This window comes from Aspergillus steynii (genome assembly GCF_002849105.1).
Source record: "Aspergillus steynii IBT 23096 chromosome Unknown P170scaffold_1, whole genome shotgun sequence".
Classification (NCBI taxonomy): domain Eukaryota; kingdom Fungi; phylum Ascomycota; class Eurotiomycetes; order Eurotiales; family Aspergillaceae; genus Aspergillus; species Aspergillus steynii.
Genome location: NW_020194398.1, coordinates 47483 through 68789, shown reverse-complemented (window position 1 = coordinate 68789; position 21307 = coordinate 47483). Strand labels below are relative to the sequence as shown.

The 21307-nt window shown below is 59.4% G+C and overlaps 10 protein-coding genes across 10 annotated transcripts; all 10 read left to right on the top strand.

Annotated features, from left to right (window-relative positions):
- Positions 1 to 187: 187 nt before the first annotated feature.
- Positions 188 to 1437, top strand: P170DRAFT_343728 (zinc-dependent alcohol dehydrogenase; the record flags this gene model as incomplete). Its single annotated transcript, XM_024843418.1, has 3 exons — positions 188 to 232; positions 282 to 722; positions 838 to 1437. The coding sequence occupies 3 exons, from the start codon at positions 188 to 190 to the stop codon at positions 1435 to 1437; spliced, it is 1086 nt and encodes a 361-aa protein (XP_024708917.1).
- A 368-nt stretch (positions 1438 to 1805) lies between these two features.
- Positions 1806 to 4263, top strand: P170DRAFT_196 (MFS transporter). The gene is made up of 5 exons (XM_024842734.1): positions 1806 to 2468; positions 2538 to 3263; positions 3326 to 3586; positions 3645 to 3776; positions 3923 to 4263. Exons 1-5 carry the CDS (start codon positions 2173 to 2175, stop codon positions 4155 to 4157), a joined length of 1650 nt encoding a protein of 549 aa, XP_024708916.1. The 5' UTR covers positions 1806 to 2172; the 3' UTR covers positions 4158 to 4263.
- Positions 4264 to 5067: 804 nt separating this feature from the next.
- P170DRAFT_441902 (lipase family protein) lies at positions 5068 to 6110 on the top strand (the record flags this gene model as incomplete). The annotated part of the gene is made up of 3 exons (XM_024850424.1): positions 5068 to 5146; positions 5206 to 5374; positions 5441 to 6110. 3 exons carry the CDS (start codon positions 5068 to 5070, stop codon positions 6108 to 6110), a joined length of 918 nt encoding a protein of 305 aa, XP_024708915.1.
- A 483-nt stretch (positions 6111 to 6593) lies between these two features.
- Positions 6594 to 7560, top strand: P170DRAFT_420448 (uncharacterized protein; the record flags this gene model as incomplete). Its single annotated transcript, XM_024847296.1, has 3 exons — positions 6594 to 6740; positions 6801 to 7214; positions 7276 to 7560. 3 exons carry the CDS (start codon positions 6594 to 6596, stop codon positions 7558 to 7560), a joined length of 846 nt encoding a protein of 281 aa, XP_024708914.1.
- An 842-nt stretch (positions 7561 to 8402) lies between these two features.
- Positions 8403 to 9828, top strand: P170DRAFT_469099 (uncharacterized protein; the record flags this gene model as incomplete). The annotated part of the gene is made up of 2 exons (XM_024852594.1): positions 8403 to 8454; positions 8525 to 9828. The coding sequence occupies 2 exons, from the start codon at positions 8403 to 8405 to the stop codon at positions 9826 to 9828; spliced, it is 1356 nt and encodes a 451-aa protein (XP_024708913.1).
- A 646-nt stretch (positions 9829 to 10474) lies between these two features.
- Positions 10475 to 12647, top strand: P170DRAFT_460009 (amidase family protein; the record flags this gene model as incomplete). Its single annotated transcript, XM_024851902.1, has 2 exons — positions 10475 to 12297; positions 12369 to 12647. 2 exons carry the CDS (start codon positions 10475 to 10477, stop codon positions 12559 to 12561), a joined length of 2016 nt encoding a protein of 671 aa, XP_024708912.1. The 3' UTR covers positions 12562 to 12647.
- A 510-nt stretch (positions 12648 to 13157) lies between these two features.
- Positions 13158 to 15939, top strand: P170DRAFT_431430 (uncharacterized protein). Its single transcript, XM_024848036.1, has 2 exons — positions 13158 to 14131; positions 14196 to 15939. The coding sequence occupies exons 1-2, from the start codon at positions 13318 to 13320 to the stop codon at positions 15875 to 15877; spliced, it is 2496 nt and encodes an 831-aa protein (XP_024708911.1). The 5' UTR covers positions 13158 to 13317; the 3' UTR covers positions 15878 to 15939.
- Positions 15940 to 16157: 218 nt separating this feature from the next.
- P170DRAFT_441898 (Gfo/Idh/MocA family protein) lies at positions 16158 to 17458 on the top strand (the record flags this gene model as incomplete). Its single annotated transcript, XM_024850423.1, has 6 exons — positions 16158 to 16188; positions 16220 to 16224; positions 16309 to 16478; positions 16535 to 16824; positions 16891 to 17336; positions 17387 to 17458. The coding sequence occupies 6 exons, from the start codon at positions 16158 to 16160 to the stop codon at positions 17456 to 17458; spliced, it is 1014 nt and encodes a 337-aa protein (XP_024708910.1).
- A 152-nt stretch (positions 17459 to 17610) lies between these two features.
- On the top strand, positions 17611 to 18535 carry P170DRAFT_142 (uncharacterized protein). The gene is made up of 2 exons (XM_024842473.1): positions 17611 to 17907; positions 17960 to 18535. Exons 1-2 carry the CDS (start codon positions 17840 to 17842, stop codon positions 18420 to 18422), a joined length of 531 nt encoding a protein of 176 aa, XP_024708909.1. The 5' UTR covers positions 17611 to 17839; the 3' UTR covers positions 18423 to 18535.
- A 736-nt stretch (positions 18536 to 19271) lies between these two features.
- On the top strand, positions 19272 to 21108 carry P170DRAFT_347156 (putative transcription regulator (RTG2); the record flags this gene model as incomplete). The annotated part of the gene is made up of 2 exons (XM_024843608.1): positions 19272 to 19369; positions 19428 to 21108. 2 exons carry the CDS (start codon positions 19272 to 19274, stop codon positions 21106 to 21108), a joined length of 1779 nt encoding a protein of 592 aa, XP_024708908.1.
- Positions 21109 to 21307: the final 199 nt, after the last annotated feature.

The following is a 21307-nucleotide window of genomic DNA, read 5'->3' as shown; positions in this document are numbered from 1 at the left end:
ATCAGGCTCGCAGTTGCAGATCACTGGGAGAAAGAACGTCGTGATTCTCAGATTGACCGCGGCGTTGGGGTAATTAACGCTGCCTACTCCAATCTCCAACTTCTCCAACCGTGGACATCGCCAGCATTCTTAAGGCCTCATTCTCTCCGTCTACAATCTATCCCAACGATTCGACACTGCAAGCAAGATGGCATCCATCCCCGAAACCATGTGGGCGGCTCATATCAGCCAAGTGCGTTTCTGTCCAGTCAACGACGACGAGGATCAGCTAACGGCTTCAGTTCGATCAACCGTACACGATTACTCGCGTCCCCGTCCCACGCATTCGGCCTAACGAGCTGCTGGTCAAAATCGAGGCGGCGGGATACTGCCATTCCGACGCCCAAGTGCTGCACGGCGAGATGCAGAGCGCGCTCCCGATGATCCCTTCGCACGAGCCCGTCGGCGTGGTCGTCGCAGCGGGCGATGCGGCGGATGGCTGGACGGTCGGCGATCGCGTGGGCATCTTGAACTTCAAGAATGCCTGCGACCAATGTGCCGGCTGTCGTGCCACGCATCGACGATGGCGTCGACTGGATGCGCGATTCTGCGAGCGCCGCGAGACGAGCGGCTTCCACCACGACGGCGCCTTTGCAGAATACATGGCAGCCGACGCGGCCACCACCGTCGCCCTGCCGGACTCGGTTTCCTTCGAACAGGGCGCGCCGTTGTTGTGTGCTGGGGTAGGACTTGTCTCCCGTTTCTCTCTTTCCCTGCGTCGTTCAGAACTTCTCTACGATGGCATCGATGTCTATAGCTAGGCGGATCATCTGAACTGACGCGATCTATGGGACATAGGCGACGGTCTGGGGCGCCTTGATGAAGGCGCGGCCCTTCCTGCAACCGGGGGACACGGTGGGGATCCTGGGTATCGGAGGACTGGGCCAGCTGGGCGTCCAATTTGCCAGAGCACTGGGGTATCGCGCAGTGGCCATCGACAATCGCGACGAGAGTCTGCAGCTGACGCGCCAGGCCCCCGCGTCCCTGCAACCCGATCTACTTGTAAATTCCTCGCACGACGATGCCCGGGATCACATCTTCCGTCACACGGACCACGAGGGCCTAGCGGCGGTGATCAACTGCGTGGACTCGCTGGCCGTCAACGCCTGGAGTCTGGAGCTGCTGCGCGTCGGAGGCGTGGCGGTGTTGCTGGGGCTCCCGGCGCAGCGGTGGCAATTCGACTCGTATCTCCTCGTCTTCCGCGAGCTGGTGATTCGGAGCTGTTATGTGGCCGGGCGCGACGAGGTGGAGGAGATGATGCAGACGGTGCATCGCCACGGCATTCGGTCGCAGCTGACGGTCGTCGGTTGCCAGGAGATTTCGGGCGTTCCGGAGAGATATCAGACGAAGGCCTTTCGCGGGCGGTTGGTGGTGAGGATGGAAGGGGAATGGCAATAATGAGCAACGAATAGTAGGCAAAGTCTGGCATTCCTAGCAAAATGACTGCGTTTTGGCCCCGAAAAACTCCGGAGCAACGCAAACAGAATGCGAGCATCTGGTGGGTCCCTGTGGCGTCACCCGACGGAATGATTTCCGTCGAGCAGAGCGTTGGCTGTAGAAGATGCAGACCGCCAGAGTCTTTCATGAAGTTTAACCTGCAAATGGAGAGATTGAGAGATTCAGAGATTGAGAGATTGAGATAGGGCTGCGCAGGTCAGCAGACCCGGCACGAGACACCTCCGCCGGAAGATCGTGAGGACTACATTCCAGCTTCCATCTTCCATCTTCAATCCTCGAGATTCAACATTCGGGAGTCTACGCTGCAGAACAGTCCAGCAAAACAAGCTCCGGCAAAGTCTGAGCATGCCGACTATCCGACCGGCGAGGATCCACCGGCGTCCAAACCGCGGAATTGAGCCACGGTGGACTGCCAACCCGACCGATCGATTGGCTCTATTCTTCCGACCCCAATTCAATGGCTGCTTTTTTTTTCTTCTTTGCTCCCTGCTTGGACAGCGCATTCGGACGCTATGTCGCCAGAGCCAGTCATAAGACCGAATATCTTCCGTCATAAGGGTCGGGTGAAGACGCCATCGTCGGCTTCTTAACCTCGGGAAGACGCTTCTTTTTCTACGACTTTTCCTCCCCTGTCGGTCTTTTTCCCGCCGCGACAAGCTTTTCTCGGTCGGCATCATGAGTCAATGCTCCGAAAAGTCGGATCCCGACCTCGAGCGATCGTCGGTTGACGCCGTCGACGATCGTCCGGGCGACACCGCGCACGAGCTCGAGCTCGAGCGCATCCATACCTATCGGCTGCAGCAGCAACAGACCGTGGGATCGACTCGCAGTCGCACGCCGCGCGACCGATGGCTGCCCATGGGCGCCGGCAAACCGTATCCGCCGTCGCTGCCGGAGTCGGAGGGATTCGTCGTCGAATTCGAGGGCGCCGACGATCCAATGCACCCGCAGAATTGGCCCATGAAGAAACGGTATGTGGACATTCGTGACGCTGCAGAGAGGGAATCAGGAGACTGACCGTGCGCCGTGTCTGTCTGCAGAGTGACGATCGCCTCGCTGTTGACCTTCTGTGCCCTGGTTACGGCCTACGCCAGCGCCGTCTTCGCTACGGCCGGCCCCGGCGTTATGAAGGAGTTTGGATTCGGCAAGGAGGTCGCCGCCCTGGGCACGACGCTGTACGTCCTGGGTTTCTCGGGCGGTCCCACGATCTGGGCGCCCGCCTCGGAGCTGATCGGCCGGCGATGGCCGCTGATCATCGGCATGCTGGGCTTTGACATCTTCACGATCGCCTGCGCGACGGCCAAGGACACGCAGACGGTCATGCTGACCCGCTTCTTCTCGGGCTTCTTCGCCGCCAGCGTGATCGCGCTGGTGCCGGCCAGTCTGTCGGACCTGTTCAACAATCACCATCGCGGCATCGCCATCGCCATGTACACCATGAGTGTCTTCACCGGCCCTTTCACGGCGCCCTTCGTGGGGGGCTTCACGGCCGAAAGCCACCTGGGCTGGCGCTGGACGCTGTACGTGCCCGCATTCGTAGGATTCTTCAGTCTGATCCTGATGGCGCTGTTTGCGCAGGAGACTTACGCCCCAGTGGTGCTATCGCACAAGGCCAGCATCCTGCGGCGCCAGACGCGCAACTGGGGTATTCACGCGCGGCAGGATGAGTTGGAAGTCGATTTCCGCGAGCTGGTCACCAAGAACCTGGCCCGTCCTTTTCGCATCCTCTTCACCGAGCCGATCGCCTTTCTCCTGACCTTGTATATGTACGGTTTCCCTCGGCCCCGTGCGAGTCGGGGTACGCTCTGAGCTGACGCTGTCTTCTTAGGTCGTTTATCTATGGGCTGGCCTATGCCCTTCTGTCGGCCTACCCCATTATCTTCCAGGGCGTGCACGGCATGGGCCTCGGCGTCGGCGGACTGCCGTTCATCGGCTTGGTCTTGGGCGAGATTGCCGGAAGCACGTTTGTGCTGTCGCTGCAGCCCGCGTATGCACGCAAGCTGGAGGCGAATAACAACGTGCCCGTGCCCGAGTGGCGTCTGCCGCCGTGCATCGTGGGCGGCGTGGCGTTTGCCGGCGGCTTGTTCTGGTAAGATCCGTCTTGTTTTTTGTCGAAGCCGAAGTCAATGCTTACGGACTCCATGTAGGTTCGGCTGGACAGGCTATAACCCGTCCATCCACTGGATGGCGCCCACGGCAGCCGGCGTGCTCGTGGGGTTTGGCATCACGTCGATCTTCATGCAGGGGTTCAACTACCTGCTGGATTCGTATTTGAACTTGTGAGTGTGCAGACCCTGAAAGAAAACCTAAACGAGGAGAAATAAAAAAGAGAGAAAAAAAAAAAAGGAAAGGAAAAGAAAAAAAAGACAAAAGCAATGAGCGAGGACAGAAAATGGCGCATCGGATGCAGCTAACATGTCAATAGCGCCGCCTCGGCGTTCGCCGCCAATACGATGATGCGTTCGATGGTCGGCGCCTGCTTTCCGCTCTTCACGCGTCAGATGTTCAATAATCTGGGCGTACAGTGGGCCGGCACGTTGCTGGGCTGCATCGCCGTCGTGATGATTCCCATCCCAGTGCTGTTTCTCATCTTTGGGCCGCGACTGCGCCGGAAGAGTCGGCTGGCACCGTCGGGCGATGACGGCGTCAAGCGGGCATAACGCTGCATGGATCGAGATCCCGGATTCGCCGGGATCGGATGAGAAGATCGAATAATCCCCTAATGTGCAATAATAGACTAGAAGATAGACCATACATAGGAGACAGGCGACGTCAAAGGCATGACAACGGAGTACTACTATTATCGGACCGTCGGACACGGACGCAGTCTGGCTTTCATGTGAACTTTTTCAGCTTCAAATTTCAAAGACAATCATGCACCCCAAGCCAAACATAGGAAAGAGTCCGAGGTCAGGCACGGTCCTGGCGGAGTCACAGTGGAATGCAGGATTCCAGGGCTCCATTCCGGCGAACCCGAGCAGAAGGGATCGTCGTCCGGCGTCGTTCTGATTGGCGTCAATGTCTGGAACCGGTGGAGACAAGCCCTAAGTTTGGCCTGGCGATCGGCTGGTTCCTGGAAAGATTCCTGGTCCGTCCTCGTCCCCGGTTTCCAGTTTCGCAGGCGCAAAATGAGATCGCGGTGGAGAGCCACGCGCGTGGAAATCTCAACGAGGTCCAATTCTTGAGTCCAGGAACAAGAATACATGCTTTCCAATCGGTGCCTGGATCCCATGATGGGTGTGTCCATGGTTCTCGCATGGCGTCTGATCGATCAACGTCTCTTGCTCAGTAAACTCCTTTCACTCAAGGCTTCGCCCGGCGATCTCAAACTCAATCCGGACACGAGAATCCTCCCTGGCACGCCGTTTCCCTGCGCGATGCCGAGGTTGCTGGCTGTGGAGATTGCTGATCCCCGGATGGCGCTGCGATGTCTTGTTTCATCCGGCTCCGAGCCCGCAGCAGAGGTCTTAAATTGACAAGACGACCTGCCAACTACCAGGGGTAGACCAGTCTCTTGAGGTGACACTCGCAGGAAGCTTCGGAATCCGACCATTCCTCCTCCCCGGCATCATGTACTCTATTTCGCGCCTGTTGACTGTGTTGTCTGCGGCCACCGTGGGCTACGCGCACCCCACGGTCACCTCCAGAGGTCAGATGAACCATTGCCCCCATCGACGCCCTCTTATCTGACTTGCTTACCGCCTGTAGACGTCCCCTCGTCTCAGCTGGACGATTTCGCCTTCTGGGTGCAGTACGCCGCCGCTGCCTACTGCCATGACAACTACTCTCCGCCGGCCGGCACGAAGCTGAGCTGCTGGGCCGGAAACTGCCCCGACGTTGAGGCCAATGGCGCTGTCACGGACATCGAGTTCTCCAAGTAAGAGGCAGCCCGGGGGACGTTGTCGATGGGTTGGAGGCATAAGACTGACGCATTCCCTAACAGTACGACTCTCAGTGACACGGCTGGATTTGTGGCCGTCGACCACTCGCGCTCCAGCATCGTCGTCTCCTTCCGCGGCTCCTACTCGGTGCGCAACTGGCTGGCCGATGCCAACTTCCCCCTCGTGGATCCGGGACTCTGCACCGGCTGCCTGGCTGAGGCGGGCTTCTGGAGCTCTTGGGCCTTTGTAAAGAAAGAGATCCTGCAGAGCCTCAAGGAGTTGACGGGCCAGCACGCCGACTACCGCGTCGTCGTCGTGGGACACAGTCTAGGTGCCGCCGTCGCCACCGTCGCGGCGGCCGACCTGCGCACGCAGGGCTACGAGGCCACGCTGTATGCGTACGCCTCGCCACGCGTGGGCAACGAGAAGCTGGCCGAGTTCATCACAAATCAGAAGAACAACTACCGCTTCACTCACAACAATGACCCCGTCCCCAAGCTGCCCCTGCTGGCAATGGGATACAAGCACGTCAGCCCGGAGTACTGGATCACCTCGGGCGACAACGCCACGGTGGCGGCCACGGACGTGCAAGTGCTGGAAGGGAACGTGAACTGGAAGGGCAATACGGGCACGGGGCTGCCGTTGCTCACGGATTTCCACGCGCATCACTGGTATTTTGAAAAGGCTGATGGGTGCAAGGGGCCCGGACTGCCCTTGAAACGATCTCAATAGAGGGCGCTGGTTTGGGAAGGAAAGCAGGGCAGATAGCATATCGTGTAACCTAAAGGACCTGGGATCATCACAAGAATCGCCCGAAGCCTGAGCATTCGCCCAAATCAACCTGTTTAACAAACTTCATCCCTTCCTGGCGCGCATGCCAGACGGTGGTGGACGCCCATCGCTCGTACATCTCCGACTCGATCTTTTATTGCTCTCCATCTTCGGGCCGCTGCGCAGATCCACCGTCGGATCGTTGCCCCTTCATTCCAGCAGGACCATTACGGAGATGGAATCCGACGCGATGCTGCTTCGAGTGCTCCCAAGTCCAATCGCCGCAAGCAGACGGGGGCGATACACCCGCCACGCCTTTGCGTGTTCTTCAGTCGGAGAATAAAGATGCGAATGAGTCCATGGAAGCGAATGTTGAGCTGATTTGTCCTTCTCCTCAGCCGGTATCTTTGGATGTGATTCTGTACCTTCTGCCTCTCTGCCACCATGTCCCCTCCGCGATATGCCCCGGCGCAGGTCAGCCTGCCTCGTCTGCTCCCGAGCGTCACCTCCTTTCTTACCTTTATCCTGGGAATGCTGCTCTTGTTCGCCGGCACGCAGCGTCAATTCCTGCCTGAAGCAGATCTGCTTACGGTATGACCTCTCCGGACAGGTTCTTCCTGTTATCGCTGGCGGACGGCTCATGATTTCTAGTTGAATTTGCCCGATACTGACAAGCCAGACGGCGTCCCCGACTTCTTCAAGGTGTATCTCCTCGCCTATTGCCAAGGAACCAACGAGGAGTGCCTGACGGAGGACACCAACACGACCAGCATCGTGACCAAACTGACGGACTGCTCGGACCGCGATCTGCTATTCAGCTTCAATCCCGGCGATGCCGTCGCCACGGCGTTGGGACTGTCCCCGGACGACCCTCTGCCCGGCATGGAGTGGCCCGGCTGGATCGACGACGACTTCGACGCGATAGGGACGACTGCCCAGGCCATGTCGGTGCTCTACGTGATCGGGACGACGGGTGCTGGCGTGTCCATCGCGGTGAGCCTGTGGACGACGTGGAGCGCGTCGCCGCTCTCGCCACCGTCGACGATCCAGTTTCTCGTGTTGTTGGTAAGTTGTTGCTTTCTAATCCCCGTGAGATCATAAGCTGGATGACCGCTAACCCGTGCAGACGAGCATGGTCAGTCTCGGTATCGCGTCCATCATTGCGAACATCATCTCCACGCAGTTCGTCAGCCTGATCAACAACTCCGGAGAAGGCCCAGGTATCACGGCTGATCACGGTAAGGCCTTTCTGGCGCTTTCCTGGACGGCCATGGGCTTCCAATCCCTGGGCACGGCGGCCAGTCTCATCTCCATTCTGGTTTATCGCGCCAAACATTGTAGATGTGACTGGGACGAGGGATCCGCGGCATCTCCGGACATGGGGGAGCACAAGCCATTGGTGGAGGGATAAAACGGGATTACCTCTTGTATGATTAGTTATTCAAGTGCTTATTTTTTGGCGTCTTCTATGGGTGGCTCGTGTTTGATTTCGTGCAGGGCGTTGTGCATCTTGGCGGGAGTCGCGGATTAGGGCTGGTGTTGTATTCATTCTCGGTCTGGTCTTGTTCTTTTTTCAATTCTTTTTCATTCGTAGCTGGTCTGGATAAGGGTCCATTGCCATTCAATTCCTGCTCTTGGCTTCGTATTCCTGATTCAGGCGCCGAGTTGAAGAGTCCAGTAGCCAGCCAAAGTCCAACATTGAGGCTCCTTCGCATTTATCCGCCACCATAGTGGGATGATGCGAGGTCTAGTGAGTGCTCCATTCATCCAGACTGGCCGATGTCACGCAGGAGGCCTTCCAGGGGGCTCTCCCCTCAATTGACGTCGTGCAGACCGGCGAATGACCCTCCGGTGTAACCTTCTGCCCCTCTCTATCGATGCCACTGAATCGAGGCAAATCAGCGGCCAGAACGGTCGGTTGCGATTGCTATGCACCTGCCGGTGGGCGCACTCTGCTGGAGAGTGTGATGGAGGTACTTTCGGGGCTCGTATTTCCCCGTTTCTCCTGCATGAATCTGAGTCCCGGCCAATGGATGGGCTCGTCAAGGACGGGGAACTGAACTGGTCAGATTTTAGTTTGCAGTTGATCCGCCTTTCCGAGACAAATCCCGATTTCTGGTAAAGAAAGAGACGAAGAAAAAGAAAAGAGAATGGGGAAAATAAAATAGATAGCGACGAGGGAGAGGGAGATATAAATTTGGAATTGCTGCATCCGAGTCAGACTCTCTGAGACAGCCACCGCGCATCATCACCATGAGAGCCGTACTGATTCTGTCGCTCCTACTGGGAGTGCAAAGCTCCCCTGGTCAGTAATTAATCTCACTCTCCCTTTTCTGTCTTCGTTGTCGGTCCGGACACTGACTTTTGTCACATAGTGCCCGACGCCACCACCAGTAAACAGTGGCTGATCACGCTGAACACGACCATCTTCTGGCCCACATCCACCGACTATTTCTACGGGCCCACCGACGGTCCCGAGGCATCGGTAGTCTCTTGTAACGCCGAATGGATTGAGTATGAAGCCCGGTCCACCGAGCTGTGGTCGTTGGGCCCGACAGCCACCACGACGTCCTTCGGCTCCTATCCTAGCAGCTCCGGCGCCTGTCGGACCTCCTTTTCCGACGAACGTTGGTCCGATACGCATACGGGCCCGCTGACCACCCTCTGCGACGGGGCGCCGCGAGCCCTGGGACCGCGCGAGACGGCGACGGGCTACTATCCCGGCACCGGGCCTTGCAGCTCGTTCGACGTCACCTACAGCGAACGCAGCTCGCTGTATCGCTCCCCTTCCCCCATGCCGACCTGCACGCTGGAGATAGAGGACTGCGTGGGCATCTGGGAGACCTACAGCAGCCGGTCTAGTGCCTGGCGCTCGTCCATCAGCACGTCGACCTACGGGGACACGGCAAAACCCATCCGGCCGTGGTCGTGCCCGACGCCTGCCAGGGAATATCCCGAGGAAAATCCCTGTTCGGCCTGTCATTTCCTGCCCGCCACGGCCACCGTCTTCTACTGGCCTGTCGAGACGGCCGACGGCGACCTGTGCCTGCAAAACGGCACCACGATCGAGGCGACGCCCACAGCACCCCCGGCGGCCAACACGGCGGTGGTAGATGGGCACACGATGGAATCGCCAAGTGTATACATCTCCTTCACCTCCATCTATGCCTGGAGCAACCGGCGGGCGCACCCGGGGCATCAGTGTGGTGAATATCACTCGAACGAGTTGATCGCGGTGCATCCGACCGACGTGGTGTCGATGCGCGGGCATCGCAACGCGAAATACCCATCGATCGGCGAGGAGTATCCCTTCAACTTCGCCGAATTTGCGCCGCAGACTCTGGGTGAGTACACGCAGACGGTCGTGCCCTGGCCGCAGTATCGCGGCGGCTCGCAGTGTCCGTTGCCCGACGGCAACACCTGCACGATGGTGCGCGACGACTACGTGCCCTGGATGCAGCTGCCCGAGGCAGTGCGCCAGATCGATGCCTCGTGGTCCGTGTGCCATCGCAGCTGGTATATCCCGCCGGTGACCCTGGTGCCTCTGATCGACGGCACTGCCAGCTGGACACCGGCACCGCCAGATCCCACAGACGTCGAGGACGTGCAGTTGCAGGCAGTGCCCCAGCCCGTCGGGGCGCTGGCGACGCCGACGCCAACCAGCGAGAAAGGATGGTAGGGAGAGTTGGTGTGGACAATGAAGCATGTGTCTTGGATTAGGGTCCTGAGTAGCAGCAGTGACGGAATGAATATCACAACGAGGAAAAGGATATATGGAGTAGAAGCAAATTTTGCGATGAAGTAGTTGATTCTTACTCAAATCGATTCCTAGCTACTGGGAGATCCTTGTCGATTGCTCCTCCCAGGCCGTCTCATTCACTGCTATTCTTGTCAGCGTATTCACTCGACGACTTCCAGAACGGCCCCCTGAAACCCTCATTAGACATGAACGCCACTATTGGCAATAATTCCCGACAGAGCCCCCAGGGAGACTGCAAGCAGCCGTCTCTGTGCAACGTGAAGAACAATATCAATGGCGGGCAACGGTCGCCTCCTGATTCACAGCCGTGGGAATAGCCTCGTGCGGTCCAATGGGCGACGGGCTTCCCAACGCAACGAACAAACACACGGCAGAGCGTGGGCTGAGGTTGCGCATACTCATTTCAGACCCTGTTAGACAGAAAGTGGGGAGTGCTCCATCCCCTGTTGTGTTCTTATACTGATGCTGTCCTTCGACTCGCCAGGTAACAGCAGACCACCTCCCATCTGATCGCGTCAGACGAGATCATAACACACCATTCCACGCCAGAATGAGGGCTCTCACCATGCGCTACGCCTTGGTATTGGGCGCATCTATCTGTTACACCTCAGCTCTCGACATTCTCGAACAAACCAGCGGCGGCCTGTCCTACGAGCTGCTGAACATCACTTACTTCGCCAACGCCGCCCACCCACGAACCTCCCTGGCGGTTTCAGACTGCGATGAGGCGGCCCAAGTGATGCCTCTGACTGTCGTGGCCACCAACCAGAGCTTCGTCACTGGCGAGGATCTGCAGGCGACCGTCTTCAGCTATCTGGCTGACGACGACGTGTTGTCTCCGGGATTTCTGCTTCACGCCGTCTACCTCACCTCGTTGGTCGCCAACGCCACAATCGATCCAATGGCCTTGTCTCACCTTCATTCTCTGGGAATTCAGACCGTCTACCTCGATACCGATACCTTTGCATCCATTCCGACGGGATTTGACACGGCGACGGACACATCTCCCGGGGACCTTCAGCCCGGCCCGTACACGGCGATCGTAACTCCCAATGCTTTGGAGCTGTTGGATACCTACCGACTGTACCCCGACGTCTACCGGACCTTTGTCACCGGCGCGTATGCCACCCAGGACGGCAGTGACGCCTTCCGGGCGCTCCCCCTGACGTGTCCACGCCACTGGGCGCCGCTGATCCCCGTACCCAGCCGCATCCCCTTCCGCCACGATCCCCGACCGTTGGCCGGCGTGCGAGTGGCCGTCAAGGATCTGTTCGACATGCGCGGACTGCAGACGTCGGCAGGTAGCCTGGCATGGGTGCGCATTACCCCCGTGGCAACGGCGACGGCCCCGGCTCTGCAGCAACTGATCGACCAGGGCGCCGTGCTGGTAGGGAAGTACAAGCCGTCGCAGTTTGCCGGCGGCGGCAGTCCTTGGACCTGGATCGACGCCCAGTCGCCTTTCAATCCGCGCGGCGACGGCTATCTCACCTGCGCAGCGTCGTCCTCCGGCGGCGGATGCGCGGTGGCCGCCTACGACTGGCTTGACGTCGCCGTGGGCACCGACACGGCTGTCTCGATGCGTCGACCGGCGGCAGTGTCGGGGACATACGGGAATCGTCCGAGCCAAGGAATTATGGCGCTGGATGGCGTCGTGGCGCAGAACTGGGCCCAGGATACGGCGGGCGTCTTCGCGCGCGACCCCCGGCTGTGGATGCGGTTTGCCAAAGCCTGGTATGTCCCCGAATTGCAGCAAGAATCGAACATCACGGGCCTGTCGCCGTTGGTCGTGCCCGACGCCCGCACGTTTCCCACGCAGATTCTGTATCCGGTCGAGTATTTCCCCTTAGCAAATCCGGCCGCCCAGGCGCTGGTAGACCGGTTCGTGGCTCAGCTATCGCGACATCTCCATCTTACGACGCGACGTATCAACCTGACGCAGACGGTAACCACGGGGTCAATCTTCGAAGGAGGAAACAACTGGGATCGCATCTACAACTCGTCGACGGTCTTGACGCTCTGGTCGCAGCACGAGGCAGTCGCTAGGCCGCTGATGACGGCGTGGGCCAACCTCGAGGCCGGCCGATTCCCACCGGTGGACGCGCAGTGGCGACGCGAATGGACGCAGCTGTTCGACCCGCAGGTCGTCAATGGGCCGGCCTACACTCGAGCTCTGCGTGACAAGGCCCGGTCGGTCGAGTGGTTCGAGCGCGACGTTCTACAGGAGACGGAGGCCTCGTGCTCGCAGTCGGTGATGCTCTGCCACGCAGCCAACGGCGGGTTGCCCAGTTTTCGCGAGCAGGAGCTCAACGAGGGCCCCAATGCCACGCTACTGGGCGTGGCTCCGGATCCGACGGCGATGCCCTGCGATCTGTTCTGTGCACTGTTTGGGTAAGGTGTTCTTGGTGATCCGGCCAAAGCTGCTTTCCTTGACTAACGAGCGAGCTAACGCGGCCCCGTAGATGCGCCGAATCCACAATCCCCTTGGGCCAGGTGCCCTATTATTCGCCGGTCACCCGGGTGACGGAGCAGCTGCCGATCACCATCGATCTGGCCGTGCGACGAGGCTGCGACCTGGTGCTGTTTAATCTAATCGACGAGCTGGCAGCGGTTGGCATTCTGCGGGCTGTGAAAACGGGCAGGGAGGCGTTTTGACGGCGGGCGCGCGGAGGAAAGTCGGGGATTTTTGTTTCTATTTGGACTGAGGCTGCAGGCGTGCGGCTCCAGTCGTTCTAAATAACTGTCCGATGGTTAGTCGAGTCGTGAATGCCACTGAATTCTTTTCATCCGAACCTCGCTCCATCCTGCCAGAAGCACCGCCACGACGCAGCCCAGCTGCAGCCCCATGCACCGGAAATCCCCAAGCTTACGCCTCCTCTGAGGTCATCCGAATCATCGATGGGAAAATGGGAAGGAAAGCCCCAGCAAACGGGGACTGCTGCAGCGATCGACTGCTGCGCGTCCCCTTCGTGGAAATTACCGGGTGACAGCGCAGATGGAACGTTCCACCGTCGGGCCAGAATCCCTGGACTTATCGGCCCCCAGCTGTTAATCTATTTATACAGGCCGGCGTCTTGGCCGGACCGGGGGAGCAACGCAGCCTGGGGGTCGTTATTGGCTCTGTGCTGACTCCGGCGTTGGCTCTAAACTGCATCGGCCTTAGCCATCAGCCCTAAGTCGATGCTAAACGACGACATCGGATTCTCGCAGCGACAAAGAAAGAAAAAAGGCCCTGGACTGCGCCACACGTCGAAATCCTGCTGGTCACCGCAATTGATTGATCATAATAGTGTCCTGGCCCCCTGCCAGCTGCCCCCGTGGGCCTTTTGTTTCTTTCCCTTTCTTTCCTTTCCCTTCAGGTCCCGCTGGCCCTCCAAGAGCCGTCCATTGCAGTTCGTCTTCGCGTCCGCAATGTCCGACTCGCATCGTCAGAGCCAGTATCTGCTGCCAGACGCCTCGAGGGCGGACTCGCCGGCCCCCGACCTGATCTCGCCCGAGCACGAAGGCGCCACCGCGTTCTGGAGCCCGTTGGGCCGCCATCCGTCCGTCGATCGAGGATATCTGAACGAGTCGCCGCACGATCCGGCCTCGCAGCCGGCCATCGGGCTCGGAATCACCTCGCATGCCCCATCGACGACGCCCTCTACCCTCCCCTCACGCGATGCCTCGCCCGCTCCGCCGGTAGCCTCGACGACGACGCGAGAACCGGCGCCCGACGACAGCCCCGGGTGTCGACATGCCTCACAGGCAACCCTGGTCGCGCCGATGATGAAATGCCCCACGCAGCGAGGCATTCAGCAGCGCCGTCTGTCGTGGGTGCCACTGACCATCCTGACACTGGCCGTTTACGCCACCATTCTGTCGGGCATTTATCTGGTCATCGCCCTGGTGCGACCGCGATACGGGCGAGCCATTGGCGAAGACGGCGCGGTGGTGCCGGCGACTGCGACGCTACTGAGTGCTTTGTTCGCGAAAACCATCGAGTTGGCGTATGTGACGGTGTGCGTCGCGTTTCTGGGCCAGGTGCTGAGTCGGAGGGCGTTGACACAGGGCTCGCGTGGCATCACCATCTCGGACATGAGCATGCGTTCGTGGATCATGCAGCCGGGCGCGTTGATAGTGCACTGGGAGACGTTGCGCTACTCGGCAGCCACTGTGCTGGGCGCCATCACGCTGACGGCCACCCTCGTGGCGATGCTGTATACCACGGCCGCAGAAGCCCTCGGTAAGTTCTTTCGTTGCTCCCTTCGCTCTCGTGAGCCACCCTCGGTCTTAACTCGCTATCTCAGTGTCCCCCAAGCTGCGGATGGGACCGTTGCAGGACCGTCTGCTGGCTGGCAACGTGTCGACCACCTTTGCCAATCCCTTCTACCTCGCCGATACCTGTCCGGCCCTGATTCACAAGGACCAAGACCCCGACTACCAGGGAACGACATGTCTGGACATGCAGCATGTTGGCCAGGCCTACCACAACTACCAGATGTATCTGAGTCAATGGGGCGCACGCAGCAACACCTCATACAACGTTGAACATCGTCCACTGCCGACGGGCTCATTGCACGACAACACGACACTGACGGGCAGCTGGATCGAACGCACAAACCTGACGGAGCTCTCGCAGAAGCACGGCCGGCTGGTCAACAACGTCACGGCGGCGATGCCGCACGGGGGCATTCTCAGCGTCACGTCGTACGACGCCAACAAGCTGCCCGACCCGCAGTCGCTCTCGGGAGAGGGCAATTTCGAACTGGAGGCGTCGGTACTGGCGCCGGCCGTCAACGTGCTCTGCGTCGGGATGACCAAGTCGGAGCTGAAGCCGCTGGTCTACAACGAGTGGCCCGATGTGGGCGACAAATTCGACGCTGTCAAATGGACCAACGATCCGCCGGACAACATCCCCGTGTATCCCAGCTGGCTTAACAGCACCGTCGTCGACGACCTGTTCGGCTGGGGCCCCACGTATGGCCAGCGTCCGCCAGTGTTTGGCAAGCTGCCACGCCCCTACAACACGCTGTTGAACACCACCGGCCGCTATCCTGCCGACAGCATCTACCTGCTGGGCGCCACCGCGGACGGTTCGAATCCCCCCTACGTGCTGTGTGCCCTGAAGGCCAAGCAGAGTCCACGCTGTGCCACGCAGTACAACGCCACGGCCAGCGGATCGCAGCTGAGCACGCGGTGCGAGGACTCGTCCAATCCGTTGCAGCTGAATCACCGCCGGCCCAACGCCCCCGACGCGCAGTGGGAGCCCGACTGGAAAAACATCGCGTCCGAGTGGGCGATGTCGCTGAGTCTGGGGACCGGCATCACCGACAGCCAGGCCAGCAATGCGCGCCTGCTGATGCAGTTGGTGCCCTTGGGCATGGCTCTGGATCCCACGCTCCCCTCGGTGGCGGAAGCGCTGGCCGTGCTGGCGGGCAGCACGCTGATCATGAGTTCCACCAGCACTCCCTTCGAGCCTGGCTGGAACTCGTCCGAGGCGTCGCTGGCGACGCCCGTGCCACAGTCCTTTCCGGCGCACGTTCGCTCGATTGGATACGCGTCGGGCAGCTCGCAGCGGTGGCAGGGGGTGTTCTACGTGATCCTGGTATTTGCCTTCATCACCAGTGCCATCTGCCTGGCCTTCATGCTGTTTGAGGTGCGCGGCCGGCAGGTCACCGACTTCACCGATCCGCAGAATCTCTTCACGCTGGCCATGAACAGCCCGGCCACGCCGCGTCTGCAAGGGGCCTGCGGTGCCGGTCCGCAGGGGCCGCAATTGAAGGAAAGGTGGGTGGTGGCCATGGAGGAGGACCACGAGCATTATTACCTACGGACGCCAGGCGAGGATCCCCTGGGACCGCCTAAAAGAACGATGACGGCGACATCGATGGCGTCGTTCGAGGTCGAGGACCCCAAGACGGTCAGTCCGGCCATGGATGAGTATCGGCAGCTGTCGACGCAGCGCAGCTTTCTGTCGAGATTCTATTAGCATAGCGTGTTTGAATAGAAAACTACTTAATGATCTAATGATAATCTGCTGCTTGCAACAAGTTGTCCTTCCTGGTATGGTCGTATACTGAAGACGCAGTGAGATCGACAAGACGAGATGACAAATGCCAGCCATGATGATATGCAGGATGACGTTTAGGCTCGCTCTGGCGTCTTGTCTGTCTCACCATTTTGCTTCTCTTCCCCTCTCTTCCCCTCTCTTCCCCTCTCTTCCCCTCTCTTCTTGATCACTCTATTCCTTTACTGTAGGGCCAGGCATCATGGCATTCGGAGTCGCTCTTATCGGCGCAGGTGAGTCGGTCATCTCTTTGGTCTTGTCAAGCTCATGTCAATTCTGCAGGCTTGTTTGCCCGCGATGCGCATTGCGTAAGTATACTATCCACCGGATGGCTCCGGCTAAAGATGATATAGCCCTCCATCAAGGCCTCGCCGGACCTGGAGCTCAAGGCCGTCTACTCGCGCTCGCTGGAAACCGCTCAGAAAGTGGCCCCCGATCAGCCTCTCGACCGCTACGCCGAGGACGCCGATCAGGGCCTACAGCAGCTGTTGGCTCGCCCCGACATCCACGGCGTCATCATCGCGTATGTTCCCGGGTACTCCATGGTGCCGGCGTCTTGGCTGACTATATATTATATAGCCTGGCTATCGGAGTCCAGACTCCCTACATCCGCGCTGCCTTGTCCGCTGGGAAGCACGTTCTCTCCGAAAAGCCCATCACAGAGAACGTGGCCGAGGCCGTGGAACTGATCCGCTGGTACCGGTCGGAGATCAGCCAGACTGTGAGCTGGGCCGTGGCTGAGAACTGGCGCTATCTGGATAGTTTGATTTACGCGCGACAACTCGTTCCTCAGCTGGGACGCTTGTCCCAGTTCCGTACGCTTGTCTACGCCAACATCGGCCCTGAATGGGGGTTAGCTCAATACTATCGTGAGTGCTTCATTCCTCTCCCTGATGCTGGAATCATTCTCACGGGTTGACCACGATCGGGAACAGAAACTGCCTGGCGACAGGAGGCCATGCATCAGGGCGGATACTTGCTGGACGTAGGCATCCACTTTCTTGCCGGTACACGCTACCTGCTCGGCAATGAAAGCATTTCCCGCGTCACTGCCTTCACTCGCGGTGTGCGTCCCTCGCTGCCGCCACTGGACACGTTAGACGCTGTACTGCAGACGGAGTCGGGCCTCCAGGGAAGCGTTCAGATTGCCTTGAGCTCCTCCCTGAAGGACTCGGGGTGGACAGTCGTGGGCGAGCACGGCCATATCGTCGTCACCGAGGTCAGTGTCACCTCGATCATCCGAGGCCGTGAAGAAATCAAGGAGTTCAAGGCCGACGCCCTTGCCGTGCCATCGGAGGTGCGTGCCTGGGGCGAGGCCCTGACCAGGGGAACGCCGAACGCCGAACAGACGCCAGAGCAGGGACTGGCTGATTTGGAGCTGGTGAGTCTTTCGGAAATCCCGCGAGAAGAACGCTCACTGATCCGGACCAGGTTGAGGTGATGCTGCGGAGTGCAGCTCAACAGGGCCAGCCACAGTCCACAAAGCATCAGGTGGAGGGATGAGCGTCTCCAGATTGATGCTCGATTGAATGGATTCCAGAGGTTGCGTTGTGATGGGTCTTTCATCTAGTCTGCGAAATTGACCTGTGCTTTTTTTTTTTTTTCGCCTGAAGCATTTCTACCCAATGCACGAATTTGACCGAGGTGTAGGAAAGTATTTATCGTAGTCGACGCCTGGTGCTTTAGTCCGTATTCAATGTACAGAGCCTTGTCTCCGAATCCAATCGCGTGAACCCTTGGAGCCACGAGTCAATCGGACGACGAAGTGGCTGCTTACCCTCGACCAAGCAGGTCGCCTCCGTTACCTACACGGGACCATCGTTAAAACCGCTCCTCGAGATTTTCTTCCTCTGACATGACTTCCTACTGTCACAATCACTTGAGATGGCTGGCAAAAACACCAAGACGGTCGTGCAATGGGCCCTGACCCTGTCGTGCTGGTTCATACAGTTGTCAGTTCTCCCTCTCTCCTTCCGTGCGTCCTGGCGAGGCTGATCGACGTAGTCAAAAGCTGGGATATATCAACTGTTTGCGCTGTATCATCGATTTCCTCTTAACCCTCACCCCGACTTTGTGGTCGCCCCGCGAGTTTTTGTTCTTCCAGTCTCTCACGTTGAGAGAGGCTCCTCTGCTAGATGACGACACCTACCAGTGCTGGCGACTCCAGGATGCCGCTGGACGCTGTCAATCCTGGCAGCAAAAGCGCGAAGCCACCTCAGGGCCTGTGTCGGTCGTGTCTGGCTGGTATGGGCCCGGTGCTTATCTGGCTTGGCTACTGACAGCATTCATGACGGCCATTTCTGCCATTTTGGGGGCAGACTGCGCGCCCTCGCGTGCCGACGCGCATCGACAGGACGGCGAGCTGCTACTCACGTTAATTTATCCCCTCATTGCCATGGCTGACGTGGTGCTGCGACTGGCGCGCTGTCAAATTGACCCCGGCCACGCGGCTGTCCTGGCAGGTTGACGGGCAGGACGAGGATCTCGGCATCTTTCCGGGCACGACGCGCGAATGGGCTTGGAAGTTAGTCCGATTCTTGTGCCACGGTGTGCTTTTCACGATCTTGGGCGAGCCTCACGGCTTCTACAGAGTAACCCCGGCCATATACGCGCCATTGACGAGCGTTTTGCTATGTTCCGAAGTCCGAGCTGCATCCGATTTGGGAGTAGTGTATCGTCCCCGTGCAGAGCGTCTAGCGATATACGCGCTGGTCCAGATTATCTTTGCCATCGTGTTGCATTGCAAAGGCGTGTCGCTGTGGCCAGCCACCGACGCATCTTTGGGGGACATGGACCAGGCGGCGGGATTGTTTGTAACCGTTGTCACTCTGGTTTGGGGTCGACAGCAGGCGATTCGAGTAATTTGGCGAAGGGGTCTTCAATTTGAATTCCAAGGTTGAGTAGCAACTAGGAGCTTGGGATACCCACATGGCTGGTCTAAATATATATCTCTGGATTTTGGAGGACCCGATCAGGTTTTGAGTCAGGTTGACTGGGGGCAGTGAGCCAATATATCTCATATTGAATGATTACTTTGATTCAGATCGCAAGCAAAGACACTACTTCTCCCGAACAAAGGAGATGGGATGGAGATGGAGATGGAGAAGGAGAAACACGAAGGACAAAGTAGAAAGCTTGCGGCTGATGCAAATCCAACAAACCCAACAAACACAACAAACCCGACAAACACCGGCTCGATCCGTGACGTCATGACCGCTGCGTCGCTTCTTTCTCTTCTCTTCTCTTGTCTCTTTCTCCTCTCTCTTCGCCCCGTCGCAAATGCAATTCAACCCTGGCATGCAATATACCCCGCAAAATGGGGGGAGGTCCTCAATTTCCCGCCTCTGTCCAGCAGAATTCCCCCGTCGACACCCGAAATGCCAAACATTTGTATGCTGTCGTCGACATGGGCAGGTCAGCTCTCTCTCTCCCTCTCCCAGGACCACCAGGCTCACTCTCTTCTCGACTTTAGTAATGGCATTCGATGCTCCATCACGAATCTCTCTGCCCCTACGACGCGAATCCTACCCACAGTCTACGCCCATCGCATTAATATTTCCCTCTACGAGACCCAATTTGATGACCATGGCGACCGGATTCCCATCCCGCAAACCACCATCGAGGCTGTGATCGGCGCTATTCTGCGCTTCCAGATCGTTTGCCTGGAGATGGGCGTGCTCGCCCGGAATACTCGCATCGTGGCCACGGAGGCGACCCGCACCGCTCTCAACGCCGCCGAGTTTATGCGAGCGCTGCACGGTGCCACAAGCATCGCCGTCGAGACCCTGAGCAAGACCGAGGAAGGCGTCGTGGGTGCCTGGGGCATCGCCAGCGGGTTCTCGCAGCTGGCCGGTCTGGCGTTGGATCTCGGCGGCGGCAGCATGCAGATGACGTGGATCGTGTCGAACGCCGGCCAGGTGGTAACGAGTCCGCACGGAGCCGTCAGCTTCCCGTATGGTGCCGCCGCTCTCACCCGGACCCTGGCGGAGTTGGGAAAGGGCAAGAGTAAGGAGGACGCTCGTCGGGCCAAGAAGGCCTTCCGCCGCACCATGGAGGACAACTTTCGACGGGCATGGGCGGCGCTGGACATCCCGCAGTGGCTCCTGGACCAAGCGAGGCGAGAAGGGGGATTCCAGGTGTATCTGTCCGGTGGTGGGTTCCGGGGCTGGGGATATCTGCTGTTGTATCAGCACCAGATGCGCGACGAAGACTATCCCATTTCCATCATCAACGGATACTCGGTGCCCAAGGAGGATTTCGAGAACACCGAGGCTTTGAAGAAGATCGCGCGCACCGCTCGCCAGATCTTCCGCGTGTCGGATCGCCGGCGCCAGCAAGTGCCCTCGGTGGCCTTCTTGGTCAACGCCTTGGCCGAGGCGGTGCCCTTTGGCATCCGCGAAGCGCACTTCTGCCAGGGCGGCGTGCGCGAGGGTCTGCTGTTCCGCACGATTCCTCCGATGGTACGCCAACAGGATCCGTTGACCGTCGCGACGCGGCCCTTTGCGCGACCCTCTGCGGAGGCTCTGGCCGGCTTACTCGTCGCCTGCATTCCCCGACCGACGGCCGACCGTCGCTTTCCGCCATCCGTCTCCGGGCAGGTGCTGCAGGCGCTGGCGAATGCCCTCTACGTGCATGCTGCCCTATCGACCGAGCTCTCGTCGGCGGCGGCCTTGTACAGCACCGGCACGGGCGTGCTGTCGAGCGCGCACGGGGTCCCGCACGCCGACCGGGCGCGCCTGGCGCTGATGCTGCAGGAACGGTACGGCGGCGAGCTGCCGCGGCGGGAGCAAGTGTTTCGCGACCGTCTGCGCGACCTGCTGACGCCGGAGGAGGCCTGGTGGATGCGATACGTGGGCAAGGTGGCGCTGGTGCTGGCGCGCGTCTATCCGCTGGGCGTCATCGACGCGGCGCGACCCCGACTGCTGCCCCTGGCGAAATGGGCCGACGATCTGGGCTCTCGCGGGGATCGCACCGGCGTCGCGCTGACGTTCGCCGTGCAGAAGGTGGCCTTCGATCCGACGCGGCTGAAGCAGGAGCTGGCGCAGGACATGCGCAAGATCCAGAAGGTGGGCAAGCGGAAACACTGGATCGGGGGCCGCGACGGCTGGGGGATGAAGGTGCAGGTGAAACTAGTGGAGGAGGATCTGCTGTAGACCCTGTGTCAAAACAGTGACGCCTGCCACGCTGGCGCCTGGCACTGCCCTACGGCCGCGATCGACAGGAAAGGATCGTCGGCGATGGCGACGCCTGGCGATGACTCAGCCCTGTCAGCGAATGGCTCGTCGCCAACTAATGCGCGTCGGCGATTGCGTCAGGACGAGAGGGGCCAAGAGAGACATGGCGACGTCAACC

Coding starts and splice junctions, on each gene's coding strand:
- P170DRAFT_196 (XM_024842734.1), top strand. CDS start 2,173: ATGAGTCAATGCTCCGAAAAGTCGGATCCCGACCTCGAGCGATCGTCG. Junction 3,264..3,325: donor TTTCTCCTGACCTTGTATAT/GTACGGTTTCCC, acceptor CTGTCTTCTTAG/GTCGTTTATCTATGGGCTGG. Junction 3,587..3,644: donor TTTGCCGGCGGCTTGTTCTG/GTAAGATCCGTC, acceptor GACTCCATGTAG/GTTCGGCTGGACAGGCTATA.
- P170DRAFT_142 (XM_024842473.1), top strand. CDS start 17,840: ATGGCTGGCAAAAACACCAAGACGGTCGTGCAATGGGCCCTGACCCTG. Junction 17,908..17,959: donor TCGTGCTGGTTCATACAGTT/GTCAGTTCTCCC, acceptor TGATCGACGTAG/TCAAAAGCTGGGATATATCA.
- P170DRAFT_431430 (XM_024848036.1), top strand. CDS start 13,318: ATGTCCGACTCGCATCGTCAGAGCCAGTATCTGCTGCCAGACGCCTCG. Junction 14,132..14,195: donor CACGGCCGCAGAAGCCCTCG/GTAAGTTCTTTC, acceptor TCGCTATCTCAG/TGTCCCCCAAGCTGCGGATG.